The following is a 17,344-nucleotide window of genomic DNA, read 5'->3' on the forward strand; positions in this document are numbered from 1 at the left end:
GTGTAATTCACAGTGAAATCAAATGAAGTCTTTTATCTGTGATGTTTAGGGAAAACCTATGCTAAAATTTCATGCAGCTGTTTTACTAACTTCATATCGAAGGGCAGTGACCACAGACCAGGACTCTTATATTCTCTTAAGAGAAAGACTTGTTCTCATATTGAGCTATAATTTGTTAGCATGCTTCGTAATTCACACATAAAGAGATTCGCTTTTTCACACCACTCATGGTAATCTTTCTTTCCCTGTCCCATCCTCCAGCCCTAAATAAAAAAAATACTTATTTCTAAAAAGCAGGCATGTCATTTGTTTTATAGAATATAAAACAACATAAAAACAAATAAGTTGGAAATACTATATTCAGTATCAACTCATGGCTTAACCAGTCTAAACTTGGTAAAGCCATCAGGATAACATTACAGAAAGGGCTGTCCTATAGCCATAGGTCTGTAGGATTCATTTCCAGAAAAATAAAAGCCCACCTGAATGTAAAGACCTTATCTCCTGTAGAGTATTTATAGGCTTTGTCTGCAGACTGTATTGGAGCTACATTTACAGTTTAATCTTTATATAGCCCCAACAGGACACAATCCACCAAATATGATTTTTTTATTTAATGAGCTTAATCATAGTTCATTAACAGTTCCATTAGCTGTTGGATTATATTTTAGAGAATCACATCAGCAATTTATTTTATATGTCCATTACCCAAAATGAGGCCTCATTTACACGAGCGTGTGCGTTTTGCGCGCGCAAAAAACGCTGCGTTTTGCGCGCGCAAAAGGCACTTGGCAGCTCCGTGTGTCATCCGTGTATGATGCGCGGCTGCGTGATTTTCGCGCAGCCGCCATCATAGAGATGAGGCTAGTCGACGCCCGTCACTGTCCAAGGTGCTGAAAGAGCTAACTGATCGGCAGTAACTCTTTCAGCACCCTCGACAGTGAATGCCGATCACAATATACACCAACCTGTGAATAAAAAAAGATGTTCAAACTTACCATGAACTGCCTGCTTCCTCCAGTCCGGTCTCCCGGCCGTTGCCTTGGTGACGCGTCCCTCTCTCGTCATCCGGCCCCACCTCCCAGGATGACGCCGCAGTCCATGAGACCGCTGCAGCCTGTGATTGGCTGCAGCCTGTGCTTGGCCTGTGATTGGCTGCAGCTGTCACTTGGACTTAACTGTCATCCCGGGAGGTCGGACCGGAGTTATCGGTAAGTCAGAACGTCTTTTTTTTTTTACAGGTTCATGGATTTTCGGAGCGGAAGTCACTGTCCATGGTGCTGAACCAGTTTAACGCTTTCAGCACCGTGGACAGAGACTGTCTCCTGACGTCGCGTACCCGAACATTTTTTACCGGTTTCGGTCAAAACGAGTTTTGCCGAACCCGGTGAAGTTCGGTGCGCTCATCTCGAATTTGACACTCCGTTTGGATGTTTGTAAACAGAAAAGCACGTGGTGCTTTTCTGTTTACATTCAGGAGTTTGACAGCTCTTGCGCGAATCACGCAGTTCGCACGGAAGTGCTTCCGTGCAGCATGCGTGGTTTTCACGCACCCATTGACTTCAATGGGTGCGTGATGCGCGAAAAACGCACGATTTTAGAACATGTCGTGAGTTTTACGCAACGCACGCGCACTGCACAAAATTCACGCATCGTCTAAACAGCCCCATAGACTATTATAGGTGCGTACGACACGCGTGAAAAGCACGCGCGTCGCACGCGCGTATAATACGCTCGTGTAAATGAGGCCTGAGTCAGAGGTGTTTGGATAATAGGAGGGAGCTGGCATTGGGAAATTGTTTTTCCAGCGCCATAAGCAAAATACAAGAGACATTTATAGCACTAATGGGGAAAGCAGACAGGCTGCGGTAACGTGTTGTCCTCTCATAAACGTCCCCTGTATTTTCCTGACAGTTGTGGGAAAGTAGCACTGGCGGTCTTGATTTATCCTATCGCTTTCTTTTTTTACCTGAATTGTTACGCTTGTAAAGTGACTTTTATGTGTCTTCCTATGAAATCTGAGATACATGGATACATGAGCTCTAACAGCTCAAGAGTCTGTAGACATAAAACGCCTTTAGTCCATAAACACACATTAACTGAAAAAAATAATTATATTATACAATAAGCAAGATACAAAATGAATATCTGCATAACAGCATGTGGCCAAATGCAGTACTATGAAGCATTCTTCTACTGTACATTACATGTATATGAGTATTCAATGACGAGTACTGCACTAACTTCCACTACATGAACTCTAATTCAGCCTTGACCCTGAGAAGCAGGTGTCCTCTCCTGCAGGGCAGCCCGTAGGTATGGACCTCTTGTATCTAATGAGAAATACATCCCTGAGTGAATAAGAATGCTGGAGTAACCAGTGCACAATCAAAATCATTCAAAGTTGCTGATATTTGCTGTTATATTACAACTTAAGTACCAGAATTTGTGTGTATAATTATATAATAATTGCAGAACTAAGGGGATTGTAAAGAATATTTTCCTAGTCCATTACCTGACCCAATAAATGATGTGGAAATAAAAAAGTTCAAAACCTTTAAAGAAAAACTGAAAGAACAGCTGTTTAGTCGTGAAATAAAAATATGTTTTTTTGTACTATAAAATTGAAATGTGTATTCTTTTCCAGTCTGGTCGTATTCACACAACGTTCGCATTGCACATCAGAGCTATATGTCAGGAGATACATTCGACGTAACGCTCAGGCATATGCCACTGTATAAACATCTAGGAGCATATATCACACATAGGCTATCATTGTAAAAAAATGCATACCATGTGGTATAATTTTTTTTACAGGATACCTCTGTATAGAATAGCGTAATCAACTTTGCTATTACATACATCAGAAAAAAAAGGTTTACCAATGTATGCCAGTCTGACAAAAGCCAAAACAACACTCTTTTGGACTTCACTCTTTAAATAGGGGCCTATGGATGCGTTCAACTTAGGGCGTGTTTACATCAGCTTTAGGGTTCCGTTAATGGGTTCCGCTAGAACTTTCCGTCGGAGGAACCCATCAATGGAAAGGCAAACGGAAACCATAGCTTCCGTTTGCATTACCATTGATTTCAATGATAATGCTTCTGTTGCAAATGGTTTCCAGTCGACTGCGCTATTGTTTCCACCAAAAAAATGAAAACCTTACAAAACGGAAACAAACCTAAACCACTTGCAACGGAAGCATAACGGTTGAAATCAATTGTAATGCAAACAGAATCTATGGTTTCCGTTTGCCATTCCGTTGATCGGTTCCTCCGATTAAAAGGTCTAGCGGAAACCATCAACGGAACCCTAAAGCTGATGTGAACAGGCTCTTATATGCCAGGAGCTTATCCGGTGCATACGCTGAACGTACGCTACATAAGCAGTATGAATACACTCTTATCTGATTGCAGCCAGGCCTGAATGTTTTCATTCTGGTTGCCATGGCTACATCAAAGTATGTATTTCGATTTCTGCAAGCCATACACATTAGATAGCTGTTGACAGCTATTCCTTACTCCAAAATCACACTCGAATTGACGTTTGGTAGTGCATTTTCAGTACCCCACAATACAGCATGTATTGTTTTATTTATATTACAAAACTGTTCAAAGTGTTCCTTCAAAAATAATATTCCTTCTTTTAGATCCACTGTAATCAAATTCTACTGTAATAAAAAATTCAGCTAGATGATAAATAAATGTATTATTACTATTATATCAATATATGGATTTATATATTAGAAAATGACAAACATTTCTTTTTAAACTGAGTGAGCAAGAATTCTCAATTTTATATTACAATTTTGTCTTACAGAATTTGTACCAAAACAGGTTCCTCGGCCTGGCTGCCATGGCTTCTCCATCGAGGAACTCTCAAAACAGGCGGCGATGCAAAGAACCGCTAAGGTACAGTTACAATCCTGACCAATTTCATAATATGGATATCAGGAACAGTCCACATGAAGGAGTAACTATACCACGGTCTACAAGTGATACTGACTTAGTCACTTCAGATAGTCGGTCAACTCTAATGGTCAGCAGCTCCTACTACGCAATAGGACACTCACAGGATCTTGTTATATATTGGGATATAAAGGAAGAGGTGGATGCTGGAGATTGGATTGGCATGTATTTAATTGGTAAGTGTTTCATTTGTGGATATTTAATCTTTGACATATTTAAAATGTTGAGTTTGGTTACATTATTATGTTGTGATCCTGCTACCAGATTCTTAATGTCCATAAAAAGTAATGTTATTACCATTCAAAAATGTGGATGTAATAGACATTGTACATTGTGAAATACACAAATCTTCACATGATGAGCAATGTTCGCATTGTGTGTGCATAACCATCTCATTGTAGTGAATGGAAATTCATGATAGCAGACTCAGACACCCAAAGATCTCAGAGTTAGAAAATGAAGGGACACAGGCAGCGCTAACAAGAACACACAGCACAGACCCACACATTTTGTGACATCTTCTGACATGTCTCATTGACATGTCATAAGTTGTTTAAGGAGGTTTTCTTATAAAGACAATGAAGACTTTATAGTTATGAGCCCCAGAATCAGCTGATCACTCCTGGAACAACCTTCGATCATCTGTTATTGCTGGGGGAAGCTCTGGCTAACCATATATTTTGCTGTAATGAAAGCTGCAGGTGAAGTGTAGTATTACATGCAGACTTTCAAATGACCAGGTCCGGCAGCACAGGAACCACACTTACTTAGCAGCTCCCTGCTCTGGCTTAGAGCAGGGGATCTCGAATAGGGGACCCCTGTTTGACATCAATATGTCCTAAAAGTTTATGGATAGAGGTTGTCTATATAAGACAACCTCTTTAAAATGTGAATCTTTCTTTTAAATTGGTTATCCAACCACTGACTTTCAAGACATAAAAAGTTGGGACACTAAACACACGGAGCTCTGAATCCATTCTCTGAGCCAAATTAAAATCAAAGTGTGTCATGGAAAGCCTTCATAGTTTTCCAAAACACCCATTAATATTAGTGGAGATATGACCAGCCCTGCGCTGCCACCTAAATGCTGAAAACAGGTCCTGGGACCCAATCAACCTTATATTCATATTGTAAACCCATACAGGCCCATTTGTACAGCATGGCCTAGAGAACACCTATAAATGATTAAATATTTTCAAGTAGTAAGAATACGTCCACACATAGCGGAAGAAATCTGGAGCAGATTTCATCGCAAGTTTGCTGCGATTCCACAGCAAAATCTATGCTGTTAAAGACAGATTTTGCTGCAGATTGTAGATTGAAATCCGAAACAAACCGCAACATAATTGACATGCTGTATTTAAAAAAAACCTGCAGCATGACCTCAATTCTATTTGGATTTTTTCCAATACATGTGATCATTGCCCACGCTCGTTCATCGGCTGATTGTATCATTTATGCAACTGAAAATATTATCATTGTCAGCCGCACATCTCACTGTGTAAACAGGGAGATGTGCTGCCGACATGATAGGAATGTATGGGGACGAGCGATCGTAGTAATGAGCGCTCGTTCCATACATAGCTCCTTGTGAAATCAGCAAATGGGTGTCGATCAAATAGCTGTTTCGTTGATTGGCGCTTGTTTAGACAGCCCATGTCGGGCTGTGTGAGAGGACCTTTTATATACAGGATTAGTAAAGTCTTAATCTTATTTTTAAATTAAATTTATTAGTGCCTTAATAAAAAAAAAGGTCCGAACTTGAACTAACTAATCCTTACCTAGGGATTCCATACATTTGCACACGGATGTTGTGTATGTGTTTCTAACTTATTCCATATCCTTTTTTGTATAGTACTACCTCAGAACCATAATAAGTATAATGTAGGTTAATTAAGGTTATTTCAATTATACAGGCCCTATATGTAGAAGTAAAAATACTATAATTTCTATTAATCACAGTAATAAAGAATAGCATTTGCAATGGAAAAAATTGGGTTGCCCATTCAGCTGTGCCACTTGGAACATATACACCGTGTTCCAAATTATTATGCACATTGGATTTAAGTGTCATAAACATTTAATTATTAGTTTTTCAATTAAACTCATGGATGGTATTGTGTCTTAGGGCTCTTTGGATCATTGTAATCAATCTCAGACACCTGTGCTAATTAGTTTGCTAGGTGTGCCCAATCAAAGGAAAACTACTTAAGAAGGACGTTCCACATTATTAAGCAGGCCACAGGATTCAAGCAATATGGGAAAGAAAAAGGATCTCTCTGCTGCCGAAAAGCGTGAAATAGTGCAATACCTTGGATAAAGTATGAAAACAATGGATATTTCAAGAAAACTTAGGCGTGATCATCGTACTGTGAAAAGATTTGTGGCTGATTCAGAGCACAGACGGGTTCGTTAAGATAAAGGCATAATGAGGAAGGTTTCTGCCAGACAAATTAATAGGATTAGGAGAGCAGCTGCTAAAATGCTATTGCAAAGCAGCAAACAGGTATTTGAAGCCGCTGGTGTCTCTGGAGTCCCGCGAACCTCAAGGTGTAGGATCCTCCAGAGGTTTGCAAGTGTGCATAAAGCTATTATTCGGCCACCCCTAAACAATGCTCACAGCAGAAACGGTTGCAGTGGGCTCAGAAATACATGAAGACTAATTTTCAAACCGTGTTGTTTACTGATGAGTGCCGTGCAACCCTGGATGGTCCAGATGGATGGAGTAGTGGCTGGTTGGTGAATGGCCACCATGTCCCAACAAGACTGCGACATCAGTAAGGAGGTGGCGGAGTCATGTTTTGGGCTGGAATCATGGGGAGAGAGCTGGTAGGCCCCTTTAGGGTCCCTGACATTGTGAAAATGACCTATGCAAAGTACATAGAGTTTATGACTGACCACTTTCTTCCGTGGTACAAAAAGAAGAAACTTTGCCTTCCGTAGCAAAATTATCTTCATGCATGACAATGCACCATCTCATGCTGCCAAGAATACCTCTGTGTCAATGGCTGCTATGGACATAAAAGGAGAGAAACTCATGGTGTGACCCCCATGTTCCCCTGACCTCAACCCTATTGAGAACCTTTGGAGCATCCTCAAGCAAAATATCTATGAGGGTGGGAGGCAGTTCACATTAAAACAGAAGCTCTGGGAGGATATTCTGACATCCTGCAAAGATATTCAAGCAGAAACTGTCCAATTACTCACAAATTCAATGGATGCAAGAATTGTGAAGGTGATATCAAAGAAGGGGTCCTATGTTAACATGTAACTTGGCCAGTTAAGTTTTTTTTGATTGAAAGAACTTTTGATTTCTGTAAATATGACCTCCTGATGCTTCAAATTCAACAAATTACCATTTTAGTTCTCTTTACAACCTTTAAAATGTTTTGATCTCTGTTGTGCATAATAATTTGAAACAGTGCATTTTGAGTTTTTTACTTCTAAAAAAAAAACTTTTATCATTAGGAGATTTGTTCAATAAAATTTGCATTATACTCCAACGGTTGATGGCTTGAAGATTATACTGACTGTCAATTGCATCGACTAATTAGGAAAATCAGCGAAAAATAACATTTGCATAATAATTTGGAACGCGGTGTAATTGTAATCAACAGTTATAACTAACAGAGTTTGCAGCAACGGCTGCATTTCTAGTGTGTTGATAAAGTTAAAGGACCAGTGTCACGAAAAAAAAATTTTTTAGATCAATTTGACTTTAGTGTGTTATTAAACATTTTTTTATTTATTTGTGTGTTTGTGTTTTACTTTTTTTTATTTTTTCACTTTTTCTTCCCTATGGGGGCTGCCATTTTTTTTTCCATTTCTGTATGTGTCGATTAACGACACATACAGACATGGAATACGGCACATACAGTCCCATAGTGAATGCGAACGGGGCCCGTTCCATCCACTATGCTGTACGCCGTCTGTGTGGGAACGGCACATGCGCCGCTCCCACACAGTCCAAGTTGAACTGTGCGACGTCCGGCGCCATTTTCCTGTGGACCGGAAGTCGCGGCCGGACAGTAAGATTACTATTTCCGGTCGCGGCTTCCGGACTTGTGCACTTGGAGCGGCGGTAGCAGACGGAGCGGACGGACCGGAGGGAGCGGCGGCGGCAGGAGCAGGTAAGTTATTTCTATGTATGTTCGTGTTTTAGTGTGTGTTTACTACTGTATGTTAACCTACTACACTGTGTGTTAGCTCAAAAAATGGCGACACACAGTGTAAGAGGTTTGACCTTTCAATCCCCTCGTTTCTCCCGGCACTAGCCAGGATAAAGGAGGGGGGATTCTGAGAGCTCACTAGAGCGAGTGAGTTTTCTCAAATTTTGCAGCATAAAGCAATGTGGTTGCTTTACCACATGCAATGCTGCAATTTTGGGAATTGCTCCATCTAGTGACCAGCGCTGGGAAATATTATAAATTAGAATCTAATTTATAATATTTCCTGACTCGTGAAAAATATTAAAAAAATTAAAAACAATGTTTAATCACCTATACACTAATTGTTTAACTAAAAAAAAAATTTTTTCTAGCGACACTTTCCCTTTAAAACCAATTTCACTGCTATGAGTTCAGCTAAGGACATAAAACATGACTTTTCACTACGGTCTTCATGCAACTTCAGCCCAACACACATTAATTACATTTTATCATGGCTGTAAGACAGTAAATCAAGTGAAGTGTCATCTGAAAAATAATCTTTTGTTATACAAGTTGTGAAAAAAGAGGTTTGTAACTTTCTTTTTTACAATTATTAAATGTATTATATATATATATATGTGATAGTAAAACCGGATCATACAATTGCTAAGATAAAATTATAAAATTGCATATATCGTGCATTTCTGGTCATAAGATATTTAAATATGCCTGTTATATAGATTTACATCAAGAGTATAGTACTGAAATCCAAGAGGAAAGGTCAAGTGACTAAACATTTTTTGGAATCCAGGTGACACAGAGCTTATCAACTATCACACTTTAAGAGGCAGTTGTTATGGAATCACTGGTTGCGCAATTCCCGAAAGGCTACTGGAGACTGTCGGGAGTAAGCGTTCAAGTAAAACCGCAACCCCAAATCCGTCATAACTTTGATCGACATAATTTAAGGCTACTCTGAGGTATTCACCAGAGCCCACCGCAAGGCAGGATGGTTTTTGCTGCACAGAACTCCAGGTTGTTCTAACAGAGTTCAGTGTTGGATAAGGGGTGCAATGCAGGCTATACTTGACCTAGTAACCAGACAGCCAGAGGGTAAACATAAAGTCCAAAACAGAGCTAGTGGATATCAGGTACAGCAGAGGTCACAACCAGACGGTAGCAGATAATCACAATCGGTAAACAAAGTGTTAATGAGAGACAAGCCAAGTTCAGATTCCAAGAAGTCCAGAAGTCTAGGGCACAGAGTAAGTAAGAGCTTAAAGAAGCTCTGTCACCAGATTTTGCAACCCCTATCTGCTATTGCAGCAGATAGGCGCTGCAATGTAGATTACAGTAACGTTTTTATTTTTAAAAAACGAGCATTTTTGGCCAAGTTATGGCCATTTTTGTATTTATGCAAATGAGGCCTGCAAAAGTACAACTGGGCGTGTTGAAAAGTAAAATTACAACTGGGCGTGTATTATGTGCGTACATCGGGGCGTGTTTACTACTTTTACTAGCTGGGCTTTCTGATGAGAAGTATCATCCACTTCTCTTCAGAACGCCCAGCTTCTGGCAGTGCAGATCTGTGACGTCACTCACAGGTCCTGCATCGTGTCGGCCACATCGGCATCAGAGGCTACAGTTGATTCTGCAGCAGCATCAGCGTTTGCAGGTAAGTAGCTACATCGATTTACCTGCAAACGCCGATGCTGCTGCAGAATCATCTGTAGCCTCTGGTGCCGATGTGTCCTCGCTCGTCTGACACGATGCAGGACCTGGGGAAGTGACGTCACAGCGTGATCTCTCGAGAACACGGCTGTGTCTGCACTGCCAGAAGCTGGGCGTTCTGAAGAGAAGTGGATGATACTTCTCGTCAGAAAGCCCAGCTAGTAAAAGTAGTAAACACGCCCCGATGTACGCACATAATACACGCCCAGTTGAGCTTTTACTTTTCAACACGCCCAGTTGTACTTTTGCAAGCCTCATTTGCATAAATACAAAAATGGTCATAACTTGGCCAAAAATGCTTGTTTTTAAAAAATAAAAACGTTACTGTAATCTACATTGCAGCGCCGATCTGCTGCAATAGCAGATAGGGGTTGCAAAATCTGGTGACAGAGCCTCTTTAATCACCACAACTAAGGTCCCATGCACACGACCATAAAATCGCCCATGATTACGGGCCGTAGTTATGGGCCCATTCATTTCTATGGCCGACGGACACCTTCCCGTATGTCTATGGGAGGGTGTCCATGCCATATAAACCTGCCCAAAAAAATAGGACATGTCCTATTTTTTAAATTTACGGACCGTGCACCTATACTTTATAATGGGAGCACGGCCCGTAAAAACATCCAGCTGTCCACGGCCGGACGTGCCCGTAATTACGGGTCATAATTACGGGCACGGTCGTGTGTGTGAAGCCTAAGAAAGGAGAACAATTCACAAGCAAAGAAAGAGGGAGGAGGCCAGTTATAAACACCTTACTCTACACCTGACAGGAAGAAGACAGAAGTGGGATAGACTCAGGAAGTAAACAGAACCACCCAGAAGCTAGATCAGTAGTCATGGCGATCTTAAAGACACAGACGCTTCCTAACAGCAGTAGTCTAAAGGTGCTTTCGGACGTACATATGCTCATTTGGCCAACAACTATTCCTGCCAACACCCCATGCACACTTGGCTAAGCGTGCTTGTGTACAAGGGATTAAGCGCCTGCCAGACAACTTCTGCAGCAGCTTATCTCCTGTGAAAATAAAGGATCGGCATGTTGAAATCCAGTATGCCAAGTACTTCTTTCCTTGACATCTGCAGTTGGGGGAGAGTCGGGAGATCCCCCATAAAGCTTTGGCCGTTCCCCCAAAAATCAGTGGGTTCAACTGATTTATACATACACATATATACAGTGAAGGAAATAAGTATTTGATCCCTTGCTGATTTTGTAAGTTTGCCCACTGTCAAAGACATGAATAGTCTTTGAATTTTTAGGCTAGGTTAATTTTACCAGTGAGAGATAAATTATATACACATCGTCAAAATTATATATATTTATTTGCATTGTGCACAGAGAAATAAGTATTTGATCCCTTTGGCAAACAATACTTAATACTTGGTGGCAAAACCCTTGTTGGCAAGCACAGCAGTCAGACTTTTTTGTAGTTGATGATGAGGTTTGCACACATGTTAGATGGAATTTTGGCCCACTCCTCTTTGCAGATCATCTGTAAATCATTAAGATTTCGAGGCTGTCGCTTCTCAACTCGGATCTTCAGCTCCCTCCATAAGTTTTCGATGGGATTAAGGTCTGGAGACTGGCTAGGCTACTCCATGACCTTAATGTGCTTCTTTTTGAGCCACTCCTTTGTTGCCTTGGCTGTATGTTTCGGGTCATTGTTGTGCTGGAAGACCCAGCCACGAGCCATTTTTAATGTCCTGGTGGAGGGAAGGAGGTTGTCACTCAGGATTTGACTGTACATGGCTCCATCCATTCTCCCATTGATGCGGTGAAGTAGTCCTGTGCCCAGAGGCGTAGCTAGGTTCTCCAGCACCCGGGGCAAAGATTCAGTTTGGCGCCCCCCCCAACCTCTTTCCCGACATCTCCTTCCCCCTCGCCGTGTTTGTTTTCTCTACCAATCGACGTGTCATTTCTTTTCCACATTTCTTTTTATGTAACGCGAGCATAAAAACATTTGTACATTTTACAAGCAATAGGGTTCTATACACAACACTAGAACCAAGCTCAGTACATAAATACAGCACCAGCACAAATACAGCTCAATTTAGTGCAACCCCTGCCGTATAGGTGTGTACGGCGTAAAACTACAGCTCCCAGCATGGCCCGAACAATGGTAAGGATATGCTGGGAGATGCTGTTTCACAAAAAATAAATCATATAATAATCATACCACCATCATCTCGCTGCAGATCATACAGTGACTACAGTGCTGATTAGAGGCAGAATAAACATTTACATTAAGTGACTCACCGGTGACGTCTCATATTCTAGTTCTTTTTCTCCATCCAGTCCAGACCTCTATGATGACTTCTCCCGGTCAGAGCCCATTTGTAATGGCAGGAAGGAGGTGAAGGGAAAGTGAGCCCTAATCTACCCACCGCCCTGTCCCTGCCTACTTGCAACGACCCGCCCTAGGCGACGAGGTACAACTGGGCGGCGGTCCCTACGCTGGCTAAGTGCACAGGAAGACAAACAGGGAACACGCAAGGGAAGGGGCAGTAGCCACGGAACGCCACGAGGAAACGGGGCGGCGAACGAACAGTCAGGAACAGGACGAAGTGAGTACACCCGAGCAGGCACGGAGACAGAAGCAAGCCAGGGCAAGCAAGCAGGTCCAGCAGAACTGCAGCAAGGCAGAAGCACGGCAGAAGCAGGCTGGAGCAAGCAGCAGTGGGGCCAGGAATCCAAAAGAATTACAAGCACTGAGGGAGAGCACAGGGCAGGTAATAAAGGGCAGGGGGCGGAGCTAACTCCGAGAGACCAGGCCGCGATAGGCTCTCCCACTCCTGAGCCTGCCACCCTGGTTGGTGGGAGATGGTGTCAGTCGAGCAGGTCTGGCCTCAGGTGTGGATTGATTAATCCCAGGAGTATAGCTAGATGAAGTACCTGGCAGATCCCTAACACCATTTCTGCAGTTTGCCGCTCACATGTCTTCAGCTTCTCACTTTTCCAACATTTCTGCACCTATAAATAAATATAAAGTTATCATTATACCACACACTACACCCCTAAATATAATAGCGCCATACACTGCACCTCTAATTATAATAGCACCATACACCGTGTCCCACACACACACTGTGCCACCTGTAGATAGTGCCTGCCATAGAGCCCCTGTAGATAGTGCCCCCATAGAGCCCCGTGTAGATAGTGCCCCCATATAGCCCACACCTGTATATAGTGTCCCACAAATAACTCCCCCTATAGTGCTCTACAGATACCCCACCCCTGTATATAGCCCCCTGTAGATATAGCCCAGCCCTGTATATAGTGCTCCACGTATAGCCCAACCCTATATATAGCCCCCTGTAAATATGGCCCACCCCTGTATATAGTGCTCTACAGATAGCCCACCCCTGTATATAGCCCCCCCTGTAGATATAGCCCACCCCTGTATGTAGCCACCCTGTAGATATAACGCACCCCTGTATATAGTGCTACACATATAGTCCACCCCTGTATATAGTGTTTCACAGATAGCCCCCCTGTACATATAGTCCACCCCTGTATATAGTGCTCCACTAGATAGTCCACCCCTGTATATAGTGCTCCACAGATAGCCCACCCCTGTATACAGGGGTGGACTATTTGTGGAGCACTATATACAGGGGTGGACTATATTTACAGGGGGGCTATATACAGGGGTGGGCTATCTGTGAAACACTATATACAGGGGTGGACTATATGTGGAGCACTATATACAGGGGTGGGCTATATCTACAGGGGGGCTACATACAGGGGTGGGCTATATCTACAGGGGGGCTATATACAGGGGTGGGCTATATCCAGGGGCGGGCTATATCCAGGGGTGGGCTATATCTACAGGGGGACTAGAAAAAAGCAGATGATTGGAGCAGCACTGTGAACAAATGCCTGACTAGTCTGGTGCAAAGCTTCAAAAATAAAGGCGTGACCTCTCCTTATGTGTTAGATATCCAAAAAAGAGAACGTGAAGCAGCACTCAAATAAAGTGAATTTATTCATCCAACATGGAACCACAACGTTTCACCTCCTCTATGAAGGCATTTTCAAGTGAAACGTTTTCAGGTGAAACGTTGTGGTTCCATGTTGGATGAATAAATTCATTTTATTTGAGTGCTGCTTCACGTTCTCTTTTTTGGATATCTACAGGGGGACTATATACAGGGGTGGGCTATATACAGGGGTGGGCTATATCTACTGGGGTGGGCTATATCTACTGGGGTGGGCTATATCTACAGGGGTGGGCTATATCTACAGGGGTGGGCTATATACAGGGGTGGGCTATATCTACAGGGGGCTATATACTATATAGCCCCCCCTGTAGCTATAGCCCACCCCTGTATATGGTGCTCCATAGATAGCCCCCCCTTGTAGATAGACCCCCCCGTAGATAAAGCCCCCCGTAGATAAAGTCCCCCTTGTAGATAAAGCCCCCCCTCTTGTAGACAAAGTCCCCCCCGTGTAGACAAAGTCCCCCCTGTAGATACAGCCACACACTTTCATTACAATTTAAAAAAAACAAAATGATTTAAACTCACCTTATTCCCGCACCCACGCCGTCCGGCAGCCATTGAGACCTGCTCTCTTCTGCGCAGGTCTCCTGGTGGTTGAACGCAGCATCTATGAAATGCGCTGATTGGCTGGGCAGGATGACTTTCCCTGTCGGTCAGCGCCTTTCATCGACGGAAGCTTCACTGGTACAAAAGGTACCAGTTGCTTCACTCGTGGAAAGGCGCCTGAATGGCCGGGCACGGTACGTGCCCGGTCATTCATTGCATCTAATTGTACCTGTGTCCTTGCGACACAGGTACAATTATAGTGCAGGAGGAGGTAGCGCTGGTGCCCCCCTCTAAGCTACGACCGGGGCACATGCCCCGCCTGCCCCCCCTAGCTACGCCCCTGCCTGTGCCCTTAGCAGAGAAACACCCCCAAAACATAATGTTTCCACCTCCATGCTTGACAGTGGGGACGGTGTTCTTTGGGTCATAGGCAGCATTTCTCTTCCTCCAAACACGACGAGTTGAGTTAATGCCAAAGAGCTCAATTTTAGTCTCATCTGACCACAGCACCTTCTCCCAATCACTCTCAGAATCATCCAGATGTTCATTTGCAAACTTCAAACGGGCCTGTACATGTGCCTTCTTGAGCAGGGGGTCCTTGCGGGCACTGCAGGATTTTAATCCATTACGGCGTAATGTGTTACCAATGGTTTTCTTGGTGACTGTGGTCCCAGCTGCCTTGAGATCATTAACAAGTTCCCCCCGTGTAGCTTTTGGCTGAGCTCTCACCTTCTTCAGGATCAAGGATACCCCACGAGGTGAGATTTTGCATGGAGCCCCAGATCGATGTTGATTGACAGTCATTTTGTATGTCTTCCATTTTCTTACTATTGCACCAACAGTTGTCTCCTTCTCACCCAGCGTCTTACTTATGGTTTTGTAGCCCATTCCAGCCTTGTGCAGGTCTATGATCTTGTCCCTGACATCCTTAGAAAGCTCTTTGGTCTTGCCCATGTTGTAGAGGTTAGAGTCAGACTGATTAATTGAGTCTGTGGACAGGAGTCTTTTATAAAGGTGACCATTTAAGACAGCTATCTTTAATGCAGGCACCAAGTTGATTTGGAGCGTGTAACTGGTCTGGAGGAGGCTGAACTCTTAATGGTTGGTAGGGGATCAAATACTTATTTCTCTGTGCACAATGCAAATAAATATATATAATTTTGACTATGTGATTTTCTTTTCTTTTTTTTTTTATATATATAATCTATCTTTCACTGGTAAAATTAACCTAGCCTAAAAATTCTAGACTGTTCATGACTTTGACAGTGGGCAAACTTACAAAATCATCAAGGGATCAAATACTTATTTCCTTCACTGTACATACAAACTACATACATACATAAATATTACTTACACATTACATATATACACACATTATACACACATATATTTGCATGCACACGCTACACATAGACTTAGCTTCTCTGCATATGAAGTTTGGGGTTTGGACATCATATAGGGTATCCAGGGCAGCATTTGAGGAGCAAGGCCTGCAAAGGACAGAAAGCCGCCTTTGTTTCCCTCTGGTACCTTCTCTGCAGTGTCTGCAGTCTTCCTCTCCCTCCAGTCTGTCCCAACTTCTAAAAGCTTGCTGTATCAGTTTCCAACAGCCAAGAAGCTAGGCTTTTGTATTACAAGGCAGGAGTCGGCTCTGCAGAAATACGGGGCTGGTCGGTGGGGTCTCATCTCCTCCTCTGCTAGATCAGTACTGTCAGTACAGAGAGATGCAATTACTATAGGAGGGATGGGTCCACAGGATAATTCCAGTCCAACTCTGTTGGAGTCCTAGGCTTAAAGTCTCTACCTACTGTCACTGCTGTTCAGTTGCTCGCCCACTTGTTTCCAGGGATGGTAAGCTAAACAGCGGTGCTAAAGCAGGGGGCCCCTTTGGGGATGGGTGCCCAGGGAAATTTACACCCCCTAACGCCAGCCTGGAATCTTTTAAAGGCCATAAAAATCTTTTTTTTTTTATAAATCAATGTTATATTGTACATTTTTTTCCCCTTTTTTCATTTCAAGAATATCAGAATACATAATTAAAGTGTAGCTAAATGTTTAACAAACTTCTGACATGTCGCAGTGACAAGTCAGAAGTTTGGATTGCTGGGGGTCCGAGCACTGAGACCCCCACCAATCTCTAAAACGAGGCAGCTGAAGATCTCGTGTGAGCACTCAGCTGCTTAGTTTCTGTTCGGCTTTTTCCGGAAATCAATGTATCGGAGGACGGGCTCAATGGAAAGTCTATGAGCCCCTACTCCGATACATCGGCTTTATGGAAAAAGCCGAACAGACACGAAGCAGCTGAGCGCTCACACGAGCGCTTCAGCTGCTTCGTTTTAGCGATTGATAGGGGTCTCAGTGCTCGGACCCCCACCAATCAAAACTTATGACATGTCACTATGACATATCAGAAGTTTGTTAAACATTTAGCTACACTTTAACAAATATAGTCAAGTTAAAAAAAAACTCCCCCCTGCTGAACACATACCCCAACTACCTAACTTAGGTGAGAAGGGAATTTTTTTTTACGTTTAATTGTATTTTAAACAAGTTTTGAATTGGGTTTTATTTAAAAAAATAATAATTTTACTTTTCAACATACAGCTTCTCTGTATGCTGCATACATATGAGCTGTATCTGGCGGTGACTGTTGAATGCATCAGGTTAGCAGGATTGGCGGCTTCAGTGAACGCTGGTCCTGCCTGTCTCTGACATCCAAAATCCAGCTATTATCGATGAGATCTAAGTTCATGAACATAGGCAAACAGATTTGACTCTTTCACCATGGATTTTTTTTTTCTATCCGTTTTCCTTACTATACTTTCTGACTTTTTATACAGATGAAGTATTGTCGGAAAACTTTCTCGATTATAAAAACCGTGGTGTAAATGGCTCCCACAGAGGACAGATCATCTGGAAAATTGATGCCAGCTCATACTTTGTGGAACG

General features: G+C 42.7%; 1 protein-coding gene across 6 annotated transcripts in view; it reads left to right on the forward strand.

The window, feature by feature from the left end:
• The window catches only part of HECW1 (HECT, C2 and WW domain containing E3 ubiquitin protein ligase 1), a 466,672-nt gene that overhangs the window by 126,996 nt on the left and 322,332 nt on the right, over nucleotides 1-17,344 (forward strand). For all 6 annotated transcript variants that reach the window (XM_075827049.1, XM_075827050.1, XM_075827048.1 and 3 more), the window contains 2 exons: nucleotides 3,820-4,144; nucleotides 17,236-17,343. In XM_075827049.1, the coding sequence (XP_075683164.1) occupies nucleotides 3,820-4,144; nucleotides 17,236-17,343 (433 nt within the window). The remainder of the gene's footprint in view (nucleotides 1-3,819; nucleotides 4,145-17,235; nucleotide 17,344) is intronic.

The sequence above is a fragment of the Rhinoderma darwinii genome, chromosome 5, assembly GCF_050947455.1.
Source record: "Rhinoderma darwinii isolate aRhiDar2 chromosome 5, aRhiDar2.hap1, whole genome shotgun sequence".
Lineage (NCBI taxonomy): Eukaryota > Metazoa > Chordata > Amphibia > Anura > Rhinodermatidae > Rhinoderma > Rhinoderma darwinii.